The sequence below is a fragment of the Cucumis melo genome, chromosome 11 (genome assembly GCF_025177605.1).
Source record: "Cucumis melo cultivar AY chromosome 11, USDA_Cmelo_AY_1.0, whole genome shotgun sequence".
Lineage (NCBI taxonomy): Eukaryota > Viridiplantae > Streptophyta > Magnoliopsida > Cucurbitales > Cucurbitaceae > Cucumis > Cucumis melo.
The window spans coordinates 30299213-30321136 of record NC_066867.1 but is presented as its reverse complement, the minus strand read 5'-3'; the positions used below and the strand labels follow the sequence as shown (position 1 = coordinate 30321136).

The following is a 21924-nucleotide window of genomic DNA, read 5'->3' as shown; positions in this document are numbered from 1 at the left end:
GATTGAATCTAAAATTTTAGTATGTTTTGTAAATATTTTGTTAAATTTGTTATTTTTATTTGTCATTTTTTATAATTGATAAAGGTTAATTATCTATAGTATATATAAAAGCCTCAATGTGGAGAGACTTTTTTGTCTCCATTATACCCTTGAGTTTAGTTTTATATTCCAAATGACTCTTTGGTTTTATGGTAAAATATTCATTTTTAATTTTATTTTTTTTGTAATATATATAATTATAAAATACACACCCTCTTCCACTACTTTTTGAATTAATTATACTTAAGGTTAATGAAACTAAAATATATAAGATGTGAAGAGTTGGAATGCAAATGATTTTTCATTTATATTTTAGAAATTAGTTACAAATTAAATATCTTATTAATTTTAATTAACAATACAAATTTAAAAACTCGAAAGTTGAAAAGTTTTTGTAACATTTTTTTCTACTATATAAAAGATTTCTTGTTTTTTTCTACCAACGTTGTTGAGAAATTTGGATTCATCCAATGGATTGTGTAATGGGACAAGATTGATATGTGGATCCTTTAGCAAAAATATTATACATGCTGAAATAACAATGAGTGATCATGGAAAAAAACAAGTTTTTCTTCCACGAATACCGTTAAGCCCACCAAATGACAATGGATATTCATTCAAGTTCAAGAAAAAACAATTCCCAACTCATTTATATTTTGCAATGACAATTAACAAAGCACAAAGGACAAACAATTCCTAATGTTGGAGTATATCTTCTTGAAAAATGTGTTTTCTCATGGACAACTTTATATGTTACACTATCTAGAGAAATTTCAATGAAGATAACAAAATTTTGGATCAAGCTCATAGGTGACAATAAACTACCTTCCAATTTTACAAAAAAAAAAAAAATTGTTTATAAAGAAATCCTTTTTTGATGTATACAAGTCTTACATTTAAACTATTATATTTTAATTTAATTCATCTAATTTTATTAGATTTTAAATTTTATACCTTTAAATTTAACACAACCTAAACATATACATGCAATATTTACTATAATATAAAGCTACACATTATACGTGTCATGCACGTGTCTTTTACTAGTTATTATAAATGACAAAATTACTTAAAATATTTTGAATTAAATATAGTAAAATGTTACACTTATCACTAATAAACACAATTATTTGATACTAGCTAGCTATAAGACAAATTAAAAACAATAAATAAAGAACATAAATTTGATAGACGCTGTAGATGTACTATTAGTATCTATTATGGATAGAATTTGAAATTTTAATATATTTTATAAATATTTTCAACCGTTTTTACCCTTTATAATAATTTAAAAAAACAAAAGTATTTTTTTTTTTTTTTTTGGAAGATATAGAAAAGAATTAAGAAACAAATAACAAATAAAACCCACTTCACAACTCACATTAGAAGGTCAAACTTTCTCCTAAAAAACCACTTCTCCAACTTCTCCCATGATCTCCCTCCATTAATTTCCTTTCCTACTTCCAATCCAAACAAATATATAAAACAAAAACAAAAATCCTCCAAATTTTCATTCATACATAAACACACACACACTCACACACACATACATTTCAACAGCCCATTTATTAGATTTCAAAATTGAAAACGAAGCCCACAAAAAGAATCCAATCTAAATGGGGAGTAATCTAAATCCCAATTCAAGTTTCAATTCAAACCTTGGAGTTGTTAGTTCAATCTTAATCTTCCTCTTTGGTTTATTTTTCTTTAGTGTAGTTCTTCTACATGCCGATACAGGCTCTCCGAATGTTATCACATCAACAATTTGTCCCAAAACAAGAAACTCTACTTTGTGTAAAACCGTGTTGAAACCCGTCGGCAAATCCGACGCCGCGCTTCTCAAAGTCGCTAATTATTCCCTTACCCTTGCCCATACCACCACAGTCGAAGGCCTCCAACACGCTCAGCGGCTTGCAAACGACGCCACCGATCCATTGCTCAAACAACGATATTCCGAGTGCTCGCGACGGTTTGATTCAATGACGAAGGGTTTAGAAGAAGCTATAGCGGCATTGGCTAAAGGTGAGTATATTCCGCTTAGTCATGCTACTGGCGCCGCCGTGGTCGACGCGGATGGATGTGTAGATATGTTTAAAAAACGACCGCCGGAGCCGTCGAAGCTGCCGGAGAAGGCGAAAAATATTGGTGATATTTGTGACATTGCTGTTTCTGTGTCCAATATTCTCACCGAAGATTACTGATTGAAATATAGGTTTTGAATATTCTTTTATTTTTTTACTTTTTGGTGTTTTATCTTTGTATATTTTTTCTAGCTATGATTTTTTCAATTATTTTTTAGATAATGTGTGTTAATAACTATGAAACTGTGGTTTAAATTCACAGTTGTATTATATTTTTTTGTCATTTAATTTTTTAAAAAATTTATGTCTTCTGAGTTTTATAATTTAAAATTATATTTGAATTATTAGTGAAATTGAATATTATAATCTTACATCTAATAAACTAAGATTTCAATGTTATTTTGAGTAAACGTGAACAAGATAAACATGGATCGAGTTCATAAAAATTTAAGACACAAACAACAAAATAACGATTTTCAATTAATATCTTATCCATGGAAGTCATGTTTATATCGCCTAATACTTAATCTCGTAGAACATTTAAATGAAACCAAACCAATTATTCTTTGCACCTCTACCCATAACTTACTCGATTCATTTCTAATTAAGTTATAAGTTCTCTATTAGATATATAATTCTCGAACCTAATTTCGATTTTGTGTTTTAATAAATTCTAAAGTTTATTAATTTTAATAAATTTTTTAATACCATTTTAAAAATTAATTAATCTATTAAATCTAAAGTTGATTTATCCTTAGATGTGTTAAATCCGCTCTAAATCACAACGGTTCAATTATCTTAATTTTTAATCTTCAATTATTTGGTAATGGTAGCTGCTGTTGATATTGGATTGACATGATAATCTGTACTAGTTTAGTGTTTAAAATGTTGTATTCTTCAAAAAAAAATCTCGTCAAATTTAAAACCGAGTTCGCAAGACTTTGGCTCTTACAATCTCTTGAAATTCTAAGTATGCTATGTGGTTGTTGCTTCGGCTAATTGATTTTCTATGAAAGAAAACTGATATATTAAGTTTGTTACAGTGGTCTAAGTCTACCTTAGGATTTCTCGAACTTAGTTTGCCAAAGTAGTCGACAAAAAGCTGACAACTACAGTAACAAGAGTATCGGAAATGCGGTTTGAAATGAAATCAGTTAACTTGTTGCTGAGCTGATATGAGAAGGATCATAACATTTGACAGTTCCTACCAAAGTCAAGGCTTCCACAAGTGCAGCCAACAGAGAGTCTGGATAGTCTTCAATATTGGCATCTCCATTTTGTGTTTGCATTGAACTCAAGACCCTTCCAACTATCTAAACAACATATTTAACATAGATTATAGAGATGAGTTTTGGATTCGAAAATCTAAACTTTATATGCAAATGTTAATGAACTTACTTTTCGAGCATATCCCCCATAAGCAATACCACCAATCAATGCGTTTAATGAACTTGATAACTCTTCGTTTGTCGAATTTTCTAGATGTAGCACAAGAAGTATTTGATTCTAGATTCCTGCCTTGCTAGACTGTATATTGATGGGAATGAAATACATTGAAAGGTAAAACTTACCAATAGTTGATGTCGATTGAAAAAGTCTCTCTTTCTTCAAACCATCAACAGTGTGAAAATTTGTGCCACCAGCCAGTTGAAGGAAGCCTGCAAAGAAACGAGAAGCTAGTTAGTGAAGTGACGTGAATATAAGCTTCCTGGGATGGGATGTATGCAAACCAGGAGGACGGTCATTGGTACGAGCTAATTGAGCAGCGAAAGCAATTGTTTCCCTTGTGGCGCCTCGTCCAATATCTCCACTCATTGGTCGTCCATCTAACTTCATTTAACAGTTTAACGAAAGGATAATTGTGTAAACAAATATAGGTTTTACGTGGAAGTAATTCATTTTGCTTCATGAGTTAGAGGCAGACCTGCCATAAGTTCAAACAATGAAGTTGCGATTCCATGATCGAGAACATCGTTTTCATCGTAGATACTGTTAAATCCCGGCCAATATTAGGTAGGCTTACCTGCATCATGTATAAAAAGTTAAAGTAAATTAAGCAAGTGTCAAATTCTAAAAGAGAGAAAAGGCTGAAAATCAATACACTTACTGCAACTAGCCTTAGATATTTGGATGAGTCCCCTAATTTATCCCAAAGTTCTTGAAAATAAGTGGTTTGCCTAGAAGAAAGAGGTCAGTTTACAATTTTCCCAAGTGTCACATAAAGGGAATGCTTGAATTGACTTTCAAAGTGCTTAGAAATACTCCAAATATTCTCTAAACATTCCAAGTGCAAATTCTGAGTTTTATATATACCTTCCATTGGTGTGAATCTCCAAAGCATCGACATCGCCCCGTTTAATAAGTTTGACAGTGGTAGCTGCATCCCTTACATATGTGACTAGATCTGCACCAATTCAAACAAGCTAACGAAATCAGCAGCAGAGCAAGAAAAGCTCAAAATGAAGCCTACATTCTTCCAGTTCCGACCAAATCAACAACTAAATCTGTGACTAGTCATACTTATTTTATCATATGGGCAAACTGGAGAGCAACGGCCACAACCATAACAACGCTCCGTGATTACTCCACCCTGTAAAAAGGGCAGCAGAAATTCACAAGGCTGATAAGGTTTTTGATAGGTTTGTTAATTGAGATATTATAAGGATATATTAGTTATTTGTTAGAGAGTTTGTTAGACTTGTTGTTGTTTATAAATAGAGTGAGCAGAGCATGAGGGAGGGAGGTCTTTTTCCAGGTGAAATGAACTAAGGCTTGAGATTATTCTCAAGATTGGAAGAGTTCAAGTACCTCGAACACTTAATTTGTCTTATATTTTTGTTATCTTTAATAGTTCAGTATACTCAGGTTCTATCAGGTTTTTAAGATAAATGAGTATCAAGAGTTCCACTCCTTACACATACACTAACATCCCACTCCTACCTCACATATCTCAATAGAAGTATTGAAGCCACCTCCAGAGTCACCATTGAATACTGCTTGGAGTTGGGCTAGGAATATGGTGTTAGTTTTCTTACCATTTCTTTATAATGGTATCTTTGAAAGTTTGAAACATTAATTTCAAAATCAAAAACAACTTTTTAAAAGCTACTACTCCATTTGATAACCATTAAAATTTTCATTTTACGCAAACTTCTATCTATAAATATTATTTTGTATAGTTATACACTTTTAACATAATTTTCTAAATTTTGCAAAGTTCTGAAAACTGAAAAACGTGAGTTTTTAAAAAGCTTGTTTTTCTTTTTGGAATTTGACAAACAATTCAAATGTTACCTACAAAAAACTGAAAAAATGTTGTAAATAAATTCAGATAAAACAAACACAATTTTCAAAAAAACAAATGGTTATCAATTGGAGGCTTCTTTTCTTAATTTTGAAGTTTTGTTTAAATTTTGGAAAACGTTGGTAACGAATAGATAACATAACGAACAAAACTATAGGTGAAAATAGTGTTTGTAAGTCTAATTTTCAAAAATGAAAAACCAAAAACTAGGCGTCGTTTGATAACAATTTTGTTTTTGAAAATTAAGCATATAGACACTATTTCCACCTCCAAAATTTCTTTCTTTGTTATCAACATTTTATCAATGATTTAAAAAACCAAGCCAAAACTATAAAACTAAAAAACAAGACACGAAATAGTTACCAAACAGGGCCTTACTTGTCAAGCAAGACATAACAAACCAGCTGAAAAAAAGTAGAGAAAGGGGACAAGAAAAGCAACAATAGACATACTATTTTTTTAGTTTTGAAAGTTCAGATTGGATTTTGAAAATATTTGAGAAAAGAATATAAAAAGAAAACAAAGAAACACGAGGTGAAAGTAGTATTTAGGACCAACCAGTCTGGGAAAAATAAAGAGAAAAAGGACAAGAAAGGTAACCTTCAATATTCCAGATACACCAGCCACTTGTGAAAGTTCTTTCAATGCTTCTTCTTGAAGTGAGATTGCATTGGCAGGGCAAACGATTTCGCAAGGTCTTGAACAGTCAATTGGACAATTCCCAGGATCAAACTCTGGCAACAAAACAATTAACTCATCACACCTAAAAAACATATCTGTCAAAATGAGCTTAGCTCAATGGCAGTTGACATGGTCTTCTTACAATCTTACCTAGAGGTTGGGGTTCGATCCATCCACAATTGTTGTATTAAAAAAAACCACTTAAAACACAAATCCATTTTGAAACCTTTACTCCCAACATTCTCTTTGAAATAAGCTATAAGAAATTACCAGCTTTTCGGAAGTGAAGATCTTGGTCATCATTGACACTAATCATCACCCAAGGCCTGCGAACACCAATAATCCCTCTTGCCGCTTGAATTCCCTCATTTACAGCACTAACAACCGATGCATCAGCAGCACAATCAATACAATCAACTGCAAGTCCTCGGCAAAATCAACAAAACAATAAAGGCTTAGATGTTATTTTGATCCTGCACTTTTGATTTTCGTTTATTTTGGTTGCTATACCTTCAAAACATCTGTTTAGATTCCTCTACTTTCAAAAAGTAAACATGTTGGTCCTTTCATTCTCATTTCCATCTCGATTATTTCAATCAAAATGTTGGCATGCTACTTCATTCACTAAGCTTAAATTTATACTAAAAGTATTTCTTTGTGTATGCATGTGGTGTTAAAATTTTGTAAATAGGAACAAAGTTGGTCACCTTCTAAAAGTAGGATTAATACAGTGCATGTTTGGAGTAGTTTTGAAATTGTTAAAACCCCTTTTTTGGAGTTTAAAATCACTTCAAACACATTTTAATGGTTCAAATCAATTAGTGTTCAATTTTACACTCTTAAACACATTTTTCATACCATTAAATGAGGTTTGAATGCGAATAATTTTGAAAATGACAAAAACAATTTTAATCATCCCAGGATAACTCCCAAACATGTCAATAGACGTTTTGAAAAAACATGGACTAAAACGAATAAAATCGAAAGCACAAGAACCAAACATTTTGAATGTGCATGAACAAAAAATAAACAGAGCAAATTCCATTAAGATACAAATGGGGTAATTCTTACCCCCAGCAAGAGTGTAGACAAGAGAGAGATTCCTAATATCAACCACATCCTACAAAGAAAACAAACATTTTATTCAATATAAAGAATCTTTTTTTTTTTTTTTTTTTTTTGGTGGGTGGGTGGGGGGGGGGGGGGGGGGGGGATGGGGGGATAGGAAATTGAAGGATTTTTTAAACCTCGAAACTTGCACCGCAAATAAGCTTAACCCAGTTGCCATTTTGAAGGGATTGAAGAGAAGAAGATTGAACTGAAGCAATTCCAATTCGATTAACGAGGCTTCTTACATTGTCGAGGTTCTTGCTGCTGTTGTTCCTGGAAGCCACTGAGAATACGGGGGAAGAGAAGAAGAAAAAAGAAGATTAGATTAAGCGAAAAGGGAAGTGAAAAGGGATATTAATCGATGCTCAGGAGCTGGAAGTGAAACCTTGATGTTGTTGAAGGTGAAGAGTGGCATGGCAACAGGACAAGCTCAAAGCCATTTTGATTTTGATTTTTCCCGTTCTTCCGTTGAGGAGAGAATGATGTCTCGAGATAAATCGGGAATGTCTTTATTTATTTATCTTTTTTTCTTCCTTTCTTTGGATGACGCATAAATCACAATGTTCAAGTCCAACTGATAATAGATTTAGTTTGTGATATTTATTTGGTATGCAACTTCAACTTTATTTGTCAAATTGCAACTACTTCGTACATGTTATTGTGTAGATGTGTTGTCAATATTTGATATATATTTTATAAATACAGCAAAAGCTTCAAATCTTGATTTATAATTCTTTATTATTCTATATTTTTCTAAACAATTAATTGATAAAAGAGAGAAGAAACAACCAACGAAAGGATGTGTGGCGATCAATGAAGGTAATCGATAAGGAAGTAGAGTAGTGCACATAAAAGATAGTGTGGAGCATTGCTAGTTGGAGTGCACATAAAAGATAGTGTGGAGCATTGCTAGTTGGTGTAATAGGAAGTATATATGTATATATATTAGGGATAGTTGCAAATGTAGCAATTATATTCAAAATAATTAAGTATATAGCAACATTTTAAAAAAATTGCAAATATAGCAAAATCTATCAATGATAGGAGTCTATCACTGATAGACCATGTAGCAAATGTTGGTCTATCACTGATAAACCGATAGAAGCCTATCACTGACAAATTTTGCTATATTTGCAATTTTTTTAAAATATTGCTGCATACTTAATAATTATTCTAAAAATTGCTACACATTATAATTACTCTATATATTAAGTGGTAAACAACAATCGGACAATATAAACCTCATCTTTCGAGCCTCTTAAGAGATGTTGATTTTGTCATAAACACTAACCGAACAAAAAAGTTGGTTAACAAACACTCAAAAAGTACAAAAATGATATTTTTCAAAATGCACCTCTAGATCCGCGGACACTATTTTTTTTGGAAATTATAATATGTAGCAACTTTTAAAATAATTATTAAGTATGTAACAATATTTTTAAAAAATTGCAAATATAGCAAAGTCTATCAGTGATAGAGTTCTATCGTTGATAGACTCTTATGGTTTATCCGTGATAAATCAACATTTGTTACATGGTCTATCAGACTTCTATCATTGATAGATTTTGATAAATTTTGCTATATTTACAATTTTTTAAAAATGTTGTTATATATTTTATTTTAAATATAATTGTTACATTTGCAACTATCCTTTTTTTTTTTTTTTTTGTAGTTATTGGTTGTTTTAGTTTGATTTGAATTTATTTTTTCTTTGGACCCCAAGATGAGGTGTTTTAGTTATGGGTTGTTTTAATTTAGTTTGAATTTTAGATTGGCGAGGAGTTAGAGCAGTCGTTGACGACATATGGAGTGGAGGAGTGATGTTGGGAGACTAGAGTGTTTGTTGCTAGGATGAAGAACTCCATCTTTTTTATTTGTGATCGAAGTGTGTCAAATATATCAAGTAATGCATCGAGGTTATCAAATATAGATGTATATGGATATCAAGTCTAGGTGTATTATAAAGCATCAAGTATACAAGTGTACATCTATCAAGTGGTATCAAATGTGTATTTGAGGTGTATGAGATGTATCGAGTGTATAATATGTATTTGTACGTTTTAATATTTTTTGTTTTAAATGGTGGGTTGAGCATGCTTTTTATGCCATTTTTACGAAACCAAAAGGTTTGGGCTACAGCAGCTTGTTTTATCAAATTTGCAACTAGCCCTATTAATTGTCTATTTGAATCGATGGATAAAAAATATTTTCTTAAATCATTTGGGTCTTTTAGGGTTCTAAATAAATCTTGAAATGTTTTAAACGTATTTTCAAACTATAGTCAACCATTTTAATTATTTTTCAAAATGATTTATTTTTAAAATTAAACACAAAAAGAGTCGAACAAAAACATGAAATAAACAAGTAATAATATTAAGAAGTTAGAGGTTCGAATTGAAAAAATAGTTTAGTACTCTATATCGTATTACACTCTTTTTTGTGCACTCTACGTCTACCTAATTATTCAACTTGGGAAAGTGCATGCCAATAAATTTAACCATTTAATTAGTACTTAGTTTTCTTTTTTCACAATACTTAAAAATAGAGAAATCAAACCACCAACTTCCAAAGTGACATGTGAATACTGATTTTGGCTTATTTTATTATTTATTCTTTTTATTCTTTGTAGATATACTATTTTTGGTTTATAATAAATGTGATTGTTTAATTTTCCGAATACAGTAAATGAACAAAATATATATATATATATATATATATATATATATATATATATATATATATATATATATATATATATATATATATATATATATATATATAAGCTATTTATATAAGTTTTTCCATTTAAACAACTTTCCTATTCAATTTAAGCTATTATCATGTTATTAATACTAATAGATTTTCAAATACAATAATAAACAAAAAAATATTTGTAAAATATAAAAGGATTTTGAACTATTGTATTAACCAAAATAAACATTTATAGTAGAAATATTTTACGTTGGTCTGTCATTTACAAACAATTTGTATTGAAATAACTAAAAATAGCGAATAATAGTCCAATTAAGTCGCGATTTATTAAACCATAATTAAAGTCATTTATTAATTAAAATGATTTTCATATACTTTCATGATATATTTATTTTAATTTCATTTACATCAAATTTTCCGACAATTTCGAAAGTTGTTTATATTTAAACGGATTTGTTAGTTTTTAAACTATAATTTATGACAAATTAGCGTATCACAAAATTTGTTACGAACAATATGGAAAAATATCAGGAGCGAAAAAGAAAAATGAAAAAAGAAAATCAAGTGGGATTGTACTGTTTAAAGCCCAATTCTATGTGTTCCTCGGGTTTTCCCGCGATCTCTACTCTCACTCTTCAACCTGCTCCAATCAATTTGATCGGAGAATTCCTCGTGGTCATCGGAGAACTCTTCTCCATCTCCGTCCGTGAACGCCATGGCATTTTGGTGGACTGTGCTTGTTCTTGGATTTGCTTACGCGATCTGTAGGTTGCTCTTGATGCTTATCCCTCCCAACGTGCCTTCAATTGAAGTTGACGCATCTGACGGTGACAAATTCATTACTCTCTCCTTCTATCTCTACATTTGGATGCTTTTGAATACACTCGCACTACCACTGCTTTCTGCCTCCGTCTAATTTTGTGTTCGATCATTTATTCCGACTTATATTCTTCCAGTTATGGACGACGGGAATCAAACGCAGGAGAATAGCTACATCTACGTAAGTATTTCCGAAGATTCTATAATTTATTTTACCGGTACTTAGTTTTGGTGATACATTATTCTGTGCTGGTGTTTGGAATTAGTCGGCATTATCATACTTTGATGTAAACTGAACTGTTTGGTACTGAGGTATGTGAATATGAGTAATTTTTTGAAATTCGTAATCAGGAAGTAATGTCTCAGGCTGTGGTTCTTTAAAATATACTGTCCGTATTTTCTTCCTTCTGTATAAACTGCACACTTGAGTAAAATATGAGCATGTTCTTGAAATTTGTATTCCGGAACTATCGTTTTATTTATGTAAACTACTGTTTGTTTTTGTAATAAGGCTGAATTCTCTTATTTGATTTAAGTTACACTGTCTAGTGTCTAGTACCGAGTTATACGAATTTTCGTCTTGAAATCTATATGCTGGAACCACTATCTCGGGATTTGATTTTTTAGGCTACTGAGCCAAACAGATTATATGATCGATTTAACTATAATAGTTTTCGATGATACATTGCTTCATTTCTAGCATTATGTTTTTTGTTTTATGTTGACATTCTCGTACTTTGAAATAGCGTAGATTCTATACCCTGTTTAGTAGTGATACAAGTATGAGTAACCTTTTGAAATTTCTTTTCGGGAACTATATCTCACGCTTTGATTCTATTTTGGAACCATACTATTTGAGAGGATGTTGTTGGACCTGGTTAAAGCAAATTACTGGCTTACTCATACGACTTCGATGATTAGAAATCCTTTTAAGTTCTATTCTGAAAATTTTGCTGGCTCAGGCTAATATTATTTATTGGCTAATACGAACCATTCGTTTTCACATATCAAAGCTTGCAGAAGGCAAAGACTTATGTTTTAAATTGTCTTAGGCAGAACTATCTGATTTCATAATCTTGGTTGGTGATTACTGAACAGATTCCACCTAGGATAAAGACGCAACAGCAGGACAAGAGAGTCCAGTGTTACGAGCCTGCAACTATGAAATACCTTGGCTATTTTCCTGCATTGTCACGAGACGAGGTTAGTACTTATTTCTGGCCAGGCAATAGCTTCATTGGTGAACTAGTTAAAAATTACCCTTTCTATTGTTTTTAGTTCTGTTGAATTTGGATGGATGGTAGGTTTTTCATCTCGTTCCATGCTGTAGTGTTACATCTTTCATGACAACCCTCCCCTGTGATTTTTCTCTCGATCTTTTGATAATTGATGGTAGTGGAAGGATCGGCAATTTTCTGCTTCATATGAACACTACCTCAACTTTCCTTCTTTCATCTATCTAGTTGTCATCTCTCTGTATTTGTTTCGTCTTCAAAAAATAAAAATTGTCATCTCTATATAGTATTTCTCATATTGATGGCATTAGTTGTTCGCATCTCTAAATGAGAGGGAGAGAGAAATTGAGGTGGTTCATTAAACTTATTATGTTAAACTCTATGCTTAGGTCAAGGAGCGTGTTGCTTCAGCCAGGAAAGCGCAGAAAGAATGGGCCAAAAGTAGCTTCAAGCAAAGGCGTTTGCTTTTACGGATACTTTTGAAGTACATAATTGAACATCAAGAGCTCATTTGCGAGTAAGTTCCATTATTTTAATATATTATAGATTTTTGTTATTTTTATATTCTCCAAGAGTAAAAAAGGAGGCAAGCAAAGCTGCCAGGCGGGTATTTTCTGTCAGCCTAATTATTTATCATGTGGGATAGGATCTCCTCCCGTGACACTGGAAAAACAATAGTCGATGCTAATATGGGAGAAGTAATGGCGACATGTGAAAAGATTACTTGGCTTCTTTCAGAGGGTGAGAAATGGCTGAAGCCTGAGAGCCGGTAACTCTCTTTTCTACTCCTTTTCCCCTCTTGAAAATATGATGTTGCAGCCAATAACATTCCTTTCTCATGTTGAAGACAGGTTAAATTACTACTTCTATAACCTTCCTTCAGCACTTGATTGTTTCTTTTCCCTGTGACCACCAGCATAGACGCTCATCTAGTCATTTCTATGGTGTTTTTCTTTCTTTCTTTTCTTTTCTTTTTTTTTTGGAATGGTTTTGGGTGGGGGTAGAGAGAGGGGAGGCTTCCAAGTTGTTGCAAATAGCACAGAAAGAGCAACCTGAAGAAGGCTTTGATAAGGAACACCAAAGAGAAGGCTTAATCTTGAGGTTCTTGTAACAATCCAACCAAGAGGAAAATTTTTCTTAAAAATTTTGATTTCTATTGAACCAAATCGAAAGTATGGCTTTTGAAGTATTCATATTTAATTCATAATAATTTGGCTTTGATGGAAAGATTTGGAGCACAAAAAAATTGCTAAACATTTGCGTGAACATCATTGCTAAAAAATTTAAAACCCACTCATATTGAAGATAGGGAAGAAATAGGACCAACAAAACCTTGAGAAAAAGCACCAAAAAAAACATAGATGAAAGTGGACTGCAGAAGCTGCATACATTCCTCTGTTGTTCTTATAAAGCTGCATACATTCCTCTATTTCTCTTATATACTAGTAATAGTAACCAAGCATCTTTGATGCATTCCGGCCGGACATTCAACCTGTCTCTGTGACTGATATTGTCCCAGTTTCTTTAAGCTGCGTTGGATTTGGATTATGTTTTAATTAAGAAAGATTGAACGAAAGCACTTAAAATTCTGGATGGTTAAATTTGCTATGCATTTGATCTCTCAACTTATTTAAATCTGCAGATCATGTGGAAGGGCAACACTTCACAAGAAAGCCCGAGTAGAATTTCACCCCCTTGGAGTTATTGGGGCGATAGTCCCATGGAACTATCCGTTCCATAACCTTTTAAATCCAGTGCTTGCAGCAGTCTTTGCAGGAAACGGCATTGTGGTTAAGGTATTAAAGTTTAAAGGTTTCCTTTAATACTCTATTACTTTTGAGATATATTATCTTTTTAATGTGATGATCTGTCGAAACTACTTATTGCAACAAATTTCAGGTCTTACCATTCCAACCAATCATTGCATGTCTCCTAGCCTGCTCTTAAGGTGCCATGCATCATTAGGATACATAGATACATATCCTTAAGGAATTTCAATAGTGTAGAACTGTTTTTCATATTTCTTATTGAAATCTCTGTTAAAATTTAAAAGAGTAATAATAAATAAAATGAAATCGGAGTTTTATTCATGAAAAAAGTTCAAATAGCTTTTGTTTGTAGTTTGGATTGGTGTTTTTGGTCCTCATTTAGTTGTTTTTTAAGACTCTTGTATTTTTGGTATGTTCTTGTTCTTGTTTTCTTTTGTATTCTCACCCTTTGGGAGTTCCATCCTTGCACTTTTTTCTCCTCTACATCTACAAGTGAAAAGTTGGTTTCTTGTTTTTCTTTAAGAAAAACAAAGCAAATAACTTCAACTAAGGATTTCGCGAAGGTTCAGTGTCATGATCCTGATCTTTAATGAAACAAATTTGTTATGTACTGGTTAATGTCGTTCAATTGATTGAATTGTAGGTTTCAGAACATGCAAGTTGGTCAGGATGCTTTTATGTTAGGATTATCCAAGCTGCACTTGCTGCCGTTGGAGCTCCTGAGAGTTTGGTTGATGTGATAACAGGGTAGAGATTTTAACTTCTCATTTGAACCATCTTCACGAGGCTCTGTTAGTTTGTCCACTTTAATGTGATCTATTATCAGGTTTGCTGAAACAGGTGAAGCGCTAGTATCTTCAGTAGACAAAATGATATTCGTTGGATCAACTGGTGTGGGTAGGATGGTATGAACTATACTTGGTCTGGAATTTTATAATTTTCTCCTCCTATATTTTTGGTTATTGTCATTTGTTGATGGTGTTGTTTAGGTGTCTTCCAAATTTATAATTACAGTTATCCACGCTCTGAAGTCGCATGTCAGAATAAATGTCCATTGGATTAAAAGTTGTGCGGATGAGAGTTATGTTTACAAAGAATGAGAATTATATCTGACTTTTTTTAATAAATAAAGAGAAGATCAAACCAAAAAGTGTTGGGACTCATCACACATGTTCCACTGAAAAATGAGTGGGGCCTGCAGGGATTTTTTTTCCCATGGTATCTCCGTTTTATAAGCAATGGAAAGAAGGCTTTTAGGAAGTGGCTTCCATTCTGTATGAGTATTGTAAACTGATTATTTTGCTTATTTTTAGGAAATAGACTAATAATCATTCTGCTTAAAAGTTCATTTGTTGTATCCCCTTGAATGCTAGTTATTGCACAGCGGGGCTTTTATTTATATTCTTTTAAAATAAAAGAGATGGAAAAAGTGACTTGGTATCTAGCACCCACCTCTACTCAATATGTTCAATATTTGGCATGACTCTTTGCAGATAATGAAAAGTGCTGCTGACACACTTATTCCAGTTACTCTCGAGTTGGGTGGAAAGGATGCATTTATCGTGTGTGAGGATGTATATGATTTGGATCATGTATGAATACTCTCCAATTTTATTATATACAAATAGCTCTACTAGTACTAGTTTAGTAGCTTTCGTGTTATAGAGAACTTATGGGAGTTTCTTTACTTAATATAGGTTGTAAACGTTGCTCTCCGGGCTTCTATTACATCAAGTGGACATAATTGTACTGGAGCTGAGAGATTTTATGTCCACAAGGACATTTATTCTTCGTTTGTGGATAAAATATCAGAACGTGTGAAGGCTATTACAGTTGTAAGTATGAGTTCATATACTATTACACAAATGCATTAGAATTTTGTCCATCTTTCTGCTGAGGTATAGGGTTTATGTGGTTTTTCAATTTCAAATTTCTATTTTACTTTCTGCATCTACGGGTCATCTGGAAGGTATGTGGTTTCTTGCAAAATGGACATCAGGAGTGGAAGCTGAAACTGAACTCGTTACGTAATCTTCTACAGGGATAAAAGTTTTAAGGTTCTTAGTAGTTTCTTTTTGCTTCTTAGGGTGTGGCCAGCGTTTTTTGTTCTCACCGCACTCTGGTTTCATTCAAGTCTTTCGACTGTGGAACAAAATTTTGATCAAACTTTAAATCTTATTTTATAATTGAAAGATGAGACTTTCTTCTTGTAAATGTATTTCAGGGTCCACCGTCAGCTGGGAAATATGATATGGGTGCCATCTGTACGCAAGAGCAATCTGAGAAACTTCAAAGCCTTGTAAATGATGCCTTAGACAGGGGGGCAAAAATTGTTGCTCGTGGAACTTTTGGACATTTACCTGAAGGTGCCGTTGATCAATATTTCCCGCCTACCGTTATTGTTGACGTCAACCATAAAATGAAGTTAATGCAAGAGGAGGTAGTAATACTTGACATCCTCTTTTGTGCAATGGATTTTTTAGTAGTCCCTATCCTTTTTTCTATCGGCCTATATCATATTTTGTTAGAATAATTCTTCAAATAGATTTTGGAACCCTACTTCACAACGTTCTGGTGCTTTTTTGTATTTGACTACTGAAGGACCTTTTAGAATTAGAAACAATGAACAGCTCTTATAAAAACGAAATATAGAACAGCTAAAACCCTTTTGGTTAGTTTTGGGTTTTTTTTTTTTTTTTTTTAATCAAGTTTATAACCAATCCGACACCTAGTTTCTTTGATTTGTTATTTACTCTTAAGAATTGATTTTGAAAAAAAGAAATAGTTTTAAGAACTTATTGTTGTCTTGGTTTTTAATGTTTTTTCTAGTTAAGTTTATAACCGATCCTTCCCCCTATAATGTTCTTTGATTTGTTATTTACCCTTTAAAGTTGATTTTGAAAAAAAAAAAAAAAAAAAAAAAGCAAACAATATTATTATTAAATGGGGTCTAAGCTTCTTTTTTTCCTTTCCTTTTCAGTTTTTGAATTTTAGTTTTGTGAAACTGATCTCTAAAAAGATCAATGTGCATAACTGGAGTGGCCATCTCATATTTTATATTAAATTTGCGGAGAAACTGATCTCAAGGAAATATCTTCTGGCTCCCAATTAACCTAAAACTTGTTGCTTTACTTTCAAAGTTAAGCAAATGTGCTAACAACATAGTGGTGGCATACAGGCATTTGGACCTATCCTGCCTATAATGAAATTCAGCACAGATGGTGAGGCCGTGAAGCTTGCAAATGACTCGAGATTTGGACTTGGATTAGCTGTCTTTTCTCGCCATCCGGAACGTGCCAAGTTCATTGCTTCTCAGATTCATACGGGAAGTGTTGCAATCAACGACTTCGCTACAAATTATTTGTGCCAGGTAATATTCATTTCAAGCATGGATGTGATGCTTTAGTATTTTCCTAGTTCATCCTTGACACGGTTGTTACTTGTTGCTCGCTTTTTGGTCATTTGTTGGTACAATTATCTTATCAAACATATGTTGATACTGACTCCGCGCTAACATTCTTGTGCATTTGTTGGTTTTACCAATTTGTTCTAGTTTGTTTGAAAAGCTAATGGATGAGAAGAATTATTAGATTTAGATTAGTTATTAATTTATATTATTTTTTTTAATGTTTATTTTAGAATTAATTGGTCCGTTGTCTTATTTCCTTGTAAAGCTATAAATAGTTTGTACTAGGAGCTTTTTGAAACATTGTTTTGAACAAAGGACATTGTTCTTAGAGAAAATATCCTAACTTAGGGATAGATTTCTCTTGTTTGGTCAATGGATTTAGCATAATACTTTTGCGAACTGTATTACAAATTGGCATAGAAAGTTTCATTTGTGCGCCACTTTAGTAAGGGATTCATTTTTCGAGACATTGTCTACTGTTAGTTTAGTTAACCATCTATACTCTAGGAAGAATTTGTTAGTGTTATAGGACAATTGCTTGTGTTGGATTTTATAATATGCATCCTTGATTAGAGAAACTCAAAAGCTGATCCAAGTTAGTCTTATATCAATATTTGGATCTTTAATCTTCAAACTTCATTTTTTTTAGATTATTCTACTATCGTAGCTACCTCTACTATTTAGGGTTTGTTTCACATTTATACTAAGGTCTCTTGCTTTTCAGTCCTTGCCATTTGGTGGCGTAAAAGAGAGTGGATTCGGTCGATTTGCGGGCGTTGAAGGATTACGAGCTTGTTGTCTTGTCAAAGCAGTAGTTGAGGATAGGTGGTGGCCGTTCGTTCAGACCAAGCACCCTAAGCTTCTTACGGTGAGCCATTAGAAGAATCTTGACAAGTGCTTAATTTTGTTCTTTATTTTGTTCGTTTATATTTGAAACGGTACGTGTTCTTTTTCGGTTAGTATCCTGTTGCAGACAACGCTTTTGAGTTTCAAATGTCACTTGTTGAAGCGACATACGGGCTGAACATATGGGATCGGTTAAGAGCATTGGTCAATGTTCTGAAGATGTTGTCGGAGCATAACGCTCTGACTCAAAACAATCCTAGCAATGGTAATGGACGTAAGAGAGATGAATGAAAGGCAATTGGATTTGCAATCGAAGATGTATTATTCAACTAATAGGTGTTTTTGGAGATACTTCTAGAATCTTCGTCTTTTAGTAGTTTCTCTTTTTCATTACAACCACAACAACATATGACTTTTGATGTTTGATCATGTGATTTTGAAAGTGCTTATGACTTGAGCACATGAGACAAATGCACTATTCAGATGCTCACTATCAAGCATTTTAAGGTGCATTTTCATTTTCCTTTTCCAAGAGCACTTTTATGTTGCTTCTACATGATTGAAGGTGGGTTGTATTTGGTTAATGCCAAAATTCCTTCCAATTAGAGCACTTTTATTTTGTAGGTGTTAATAATTATTGTGGGAAAGTTTTAATAATTTTAGTGTTTGATAAAATTGATTGCATATTAATTGAAATAAACAAAATCTAGGTTTGGTTAGTTAAATTTCAAGTTCAAATTCTAGGTAGAACCAAAACAGCAAGATCTAGATAAGCAGAACATTAAAAAAAATTGGTTTCAGAAATTTCAATATCTTTTATAAGATTCAGAATCTTCAATATTAAGATTATATAATTCAAAAATTAACATTTAGAAATACGTATATCGAAGTATATTTTTTAAACTATGTATTTATTAACTACCCAGTACGCAATCTTAAATCAACATCCTTAAAACATACGGAGCTAGAAAAGATGTTGAATAAAACTGACCAACATTTTTATGGTGAATAGGTTGTTTCAAAACTGTATTAAATACTGTGTACCTTTCATAATAGTTTTATGTTTGTTTTAATCTATGTTCGTACATAGAGCAAACTTGAACCTTTATGAAAGTAATCATAAAAAGAAATCGAAACTTTGATAATTCCTAATAGTGACTTTTTTATTCAAATTACATATGTTTAACATATTTTCAAATTTTGTAGTTAAGTCGTTAATATGTAACAAAAGATTTTTAAAATAGAACCAAATAAACATTGTATGGGAGATTAAATTTAAGATTAACTGAAAATATGGACAACTCAAGTACTCAAATTCTTAACAAAATGGCTCTTACATTAGAAATGTAGAAAATCTCTAATTTAATCACTCAAAAGCATACTAAGAGTTCTTTAAGCGGCTCTCTAAGCTCGTTCTTAGCTCATTCTTAATGTTTCATGCATTTTCTAAAACTTGTTATTCTCCATATAATTAATGGGCCTTTAAACCACATTTACCAAATTGTTTCAAAAGGTATAATAAAATTCCATTGCTCGATCAATTGCAATAAACTATAATCACAGATATAAATAAATTAGTTTTTATCACGTTTGCTTCAAATTAAAAATTTTATCTAATTTGTTGTTACCTTTAATTCTACCTGAGATCTAGTGATAAATGCATTAAAATTCATAATTAGTGCAAAACCCATAATTAAAGGAATCCGACAAATATTTTCTCATGGACGCGATCTGTGGAGTGGAGGGTGGTGCATGTGGCGGTGGCGGTGGCGGTGGCGGTGGCGGTGCATAAGCATTGTCCACGTCTACAACAAAAACCCTTCTTCTAATCACACGTGTATAATTTCTCTCCTTAGCGTCGCCTTAACTATTTCACTCAGCTCTTCCCTTCCATTCCAAATTTCGAAGCGCACAACAGATGGCGGACACCAAAGCCAGAGCTCAACTCGCCGGAGCAATGACCGCCACCGACTCATGGCTCAGAAAGCACCGTCTCATCTACACCGGGGCCACACGTCATCCTTTCATCCTCACCATTCGCGACGGCACCGTCGATCTCTCCGCCTTCAAAACCTGGCTGGTAAGTTTCCAGAATTCTCAAATCAGGTCTCTTCGAAAACGATCGATTTCTCAACCAAACCAAAATCTCAGGAACAGGAATGTGAATTTCTGAGATCTTTCGCTGCATTCGTCGGAAGTGTTTTGGTTAAAGCATGGAAAGAATCAGACGATCGAGCAGACGAGGAAGTCATTCTTGGAAGTTTAGCAGCTCTAAACGACGAATTCGCCTGGTTCAAGAAAGAGGCCCTAAAACGCGACATCAATTTGTCCGAAATAGTTCCTCAGAAAGCCACTGCCGGCTATTCAAGGTATAGATCAAGGCTTAGTCCCGCAGAATCACAGTAAAACATCATCATGAATTTCATTGTATTGTTGTTGTTGACATTGATTTAGGTTTTTAGAGAGTCTGATGAGACCGGAGGTGGAATACACGGTGGCGATAACGGCACTTTGGGCGATAGAAGCGGTGTACCATGAGAGCTTTGCGTACTGCTTGGAAGAAGGGACAAAGACGCCATTGGAATTGAGAGAAGCCTGTGAAAGATGGGGGAGTGAAGGATTTGACAAGTATTGCAGTACATTGAAGAAGATTGCGGATAGGAGATTGGAAATGGGGAGTGGAGAGGTTAATAAAAAGGCAGAAGTGGGATTGTTGAGAGTTCTCGAATATGAAGTTGGATTTTGGAATATGATCCGTCCTCCGTCGCACCGGACCGCTGAGTGCTCCAGTGTCGGAGGTTTCTAAATGAGAAAATAAGAAGGATTAGATGCATATATTTGGGTGGTTTTTGAGTATTAACTTTCATAATGTATTGGCATCTCAGCCTTGTCCTTATATGTCGTCCTTCTTATTACATACGTACCCTGTCTCCTCAGGGCACACTTAAGTACATATACACATATAGAGCACACCAAGTACATATAGAGCACACTTGATTACATATGGAGCAAGAATAAACCGACAGTATTTTAAAACTAAGGTGAGGTTGGGTTAAAAAAAATTCTTTGATTAACCCAACATCATATACGTATTATGTTTATATATTTATATTTATGTTATATTTCATTATTGATTAATCTAGTAAAAGTGAATCTAGATGTTACACTCTCCATCTTGTCTCTGGCTTCTCATCTCCTCTCGTCTCGACTTCTAATCTCTCATGTAATGATATTCCTACAACTTCTAATCTCTCATCCAATGACGTTGTCGGTATTACTCTTTTCCTCCCTAGCTTCCCCTTCTCAGTGTTCATCATTGTCGGTTTTTCATTTCGTTTTCTTTGATAGTCTCTTTCTCCGTTGTCTCAATCTTACAATTATTTGTTTTGAGCATTTTTTCTTAAGTACATTCAATTTAATACAATCCTGTATATTGGCAATCCATCTTGAAGAAGATGGGGGTTGAAATGGAAGTGTTTCTAATTAATCCAAGGTTGAGTTTAGGTTGCCTCTGAATGCTTTCAATTCCTAGTTTAAGTGTACAGTGTACAAGGTCTAATGAAACAGTGGAATTGCACTATTCTTCTGCAGCAGAATGAAACAGTGTCGGAGGTTTCCTCTGAATGCTTTCATTAAGGTTAGTTTTAAATCTAGAATTGTAGCTCTATATTTTTAGTGGATTGGCTTCGAAGAATACTGGACTGCACTGTATTTTTCTTTCTTTCTTTCTCTGAAGAATACATTGGAATGTACATCTCATCGATTACTACTTTCTTTCTCTGAAGAATACATTGGAATGTACATCTCATCGATTACTATTACCTGATAATTTCGAAGATAATAATTTGCTTTGAAAACTGCGACTCTGAGAGAATAGTCTATTTTATTCAATCAATAATTTTGATGAAACGTCTACTTA

At 33.1% G+C, this 21924-nt stretch overlaps 4 protein-coding genes across 9 annotated transcripts; 3 read left to right on the top strand and 1 right to left on the bottom strand.

The window, feature by feature from the left end:
* Window positions 1-1655: 1655 nt before the first annotated feature.
* Window positions 1656-2240, top strand: LOC103498015 (pectinesterase inhibitor-like). The gene has a single exon (XM_008460464.1). The coding sequence runs from the start codon at window positions 1656-1658 to the stop codon at window positions 2238-2240; it is 585 nt and encodes a 194-aa protein (XP_008458686.1).
* An 883-nt stretch (window positions 2241-3123) lies between these two features.
* On the bottom strand, window positions 3124-7769 carry LOC103497790 (uncharacterized). Of its 5 annotated transcripts, none has more exons than XM_008460132.3 (13): window positions 7601-7769; window positions 7353-7498; window positions 7177-7225; window positions 6376-6522; window positions 6025-6158; window positions 4641-4710; window positions 4434-4524; window positions 4228-4297; window positions 4045-4143; window positions 3851-3950; window positions 3692-3778; window positions 3519-3598; window positions 3124-3433 (listed from the first exon to the last, which is right to left on the bottom strand). In XM_008460132.3, exons 1-13 carry the CDS (start codon window positions 7653-7655, stop codon window positions 3275-3277), a joined length of 1287 nt encoding a protein of 428 aa, XP_008458354.2. In that variant the 5' UTR covers window positions 7656-7769; the 3' UTR covers window positions 3124-3274. The 5 variants fall into 5 exon arrangements, with proteins under 5 accessions (XP_008458354.2, XP_008458355.2, XP_050947856.1 ...); XM_008460133.3 differs by having other exon boundaries at window positions 3124-3429; XM_051091899.1 differs by having other exon boundaries at window positions 3872-3950.
* Window positions 7770-10505: 2736 nt separating this feature from the next.
* On the top strand, window positions 10506-18537 carry LOC103497791 (aldehyde dehydrogenase 22A1). The gene is made up of 14 exons (XM_008460135.3): window positions 10506-10754; window positions 10884-10927; window positions 11845-11949; window positions 12371-12498; window positions 12628-12750; window positions 13624-13777; window positions 14394-14497; window positions 14577-14655; window positions 15244-15342; window positions 15448-15585; window positions 15975-16190; window positions 16929-17120; window positions 17884-18027; window positions 18120-18537. Exons 1-14 carry the CDS (start codon window positions 10643-10645, stop codon window positions 18294-18296), a joined length of 1815 nt encoding a protein of 604 aa, XP_008458357.1. The 5' UTR covers window positions 10506-10642; the 3' UTR covers window positions 18297-18537.
* A 1250-nt stretch (window positions 18538-19787) lies between these two features.
* Window positions 19788-21176, top strand: LOC103497792 (probable bifunctional TENA-E protein). Of its 2 annotated transcripts, none has more exons than XM_008460137.3 (3): window positions 19788-20085; window positions 20163-20374; window positions 20460-21176. In XM_008460137.3, exons 1-3 carry the CDS (start codon window positions 19924-19926, stop codon window positions 20809-20811), a joined length of 726 nt encoding a protein of 241 aa, XP_008458359.1. In that variant the 5' UTR covers window positions 19788-19923; the 3' UTR covers window positions 20812-21176. The 2 variants fall into 2 exon arrangements, with proteins under 2 accessions (XP_008458359.1, XP_008458358.1); XM_008460136.3 differs by having other exon boundaries at window positions 19793-20085; window positions 20157-20374.
* The last annotated feature ends 748 nt before the right edge of the window (window positions 21177-21924 follow it).

Excerpts from the sequence above, each read along its gene's own strand:
- LOC103497791 (XM_008460135.3), top strand. The coding sequence starts at position 10,643 with ATGGCATTTTGGTGGACTGTGCTTGTTCTTGGATTTGCTTACGCGATC. Across the intron at positions 11,950-12,370 it reads CTGCATTGTCACGAGACGAG|GTCAAGGAGCGTGTTGCTTC; the intron begins GTTAGTACTTAT and ends CTCTATGCTTAG. Across the intron at positions 12,751-13,623 it reads TGGCTGAAGCCTGAGAGCCG|ATCATGTGGAAGGGCAACAC; the intron begins GTAACTCTCTTT and ends TTAAATCTGCAG.
- LOC103498015 (XM_008460464.1), top strand. The coding sequence starts at position 1,656 with ATGGGGAGTAATCTAAATCCCAATTCAAGTTTCAATTCAAACCTTGGA.
- LOC103497792 (XM_008460136.3), top strand. The coding sequence starts at position 19,924 with ATGGCGGACACCAAAGCCAGAGCTCAACTCGCCGGAGCAATGACCGCC. Across the intron at positions 20,086-20,156 it reads CCGCCTTCAAAACCTGGCTG|GAACAGGAATGTGAATTTCT; the intron begins GTAAGTTTCCAG and ends CCAAAATCTCAG. Across the intron at positions 20,375-20,459 it reads GCCACTGCCGGCTATTCAAG|GTTTTTAGAGAGTCTGATGA; the intron begins GTATAGATCAAG and ends ACATTGATTTAG.
- LOC103497790 (XM_008460132.3), bottom strand. The coding sequence starts at position 7,655 with ATGGCTTTGAGCTTGTCCTGTTGCCATGCCACTCTTCACCTTCAACAA. Across the intron at positions 4,144-4,227 it reads AATATCTAAGGCTAGTTGCA|GTAAGCCTACCTAATATTGG; the intron begins GTAAGTGTATTG and ends TACATGATGCAG. Across the intron at positions 3,434-3,518 it reads ATGGGGGATATGCTCGAAAA|ATAGTTGGAAGGGTCTTGAG; the intron begins GTAAGTTCATTA and ends TATGTTGTTTAG.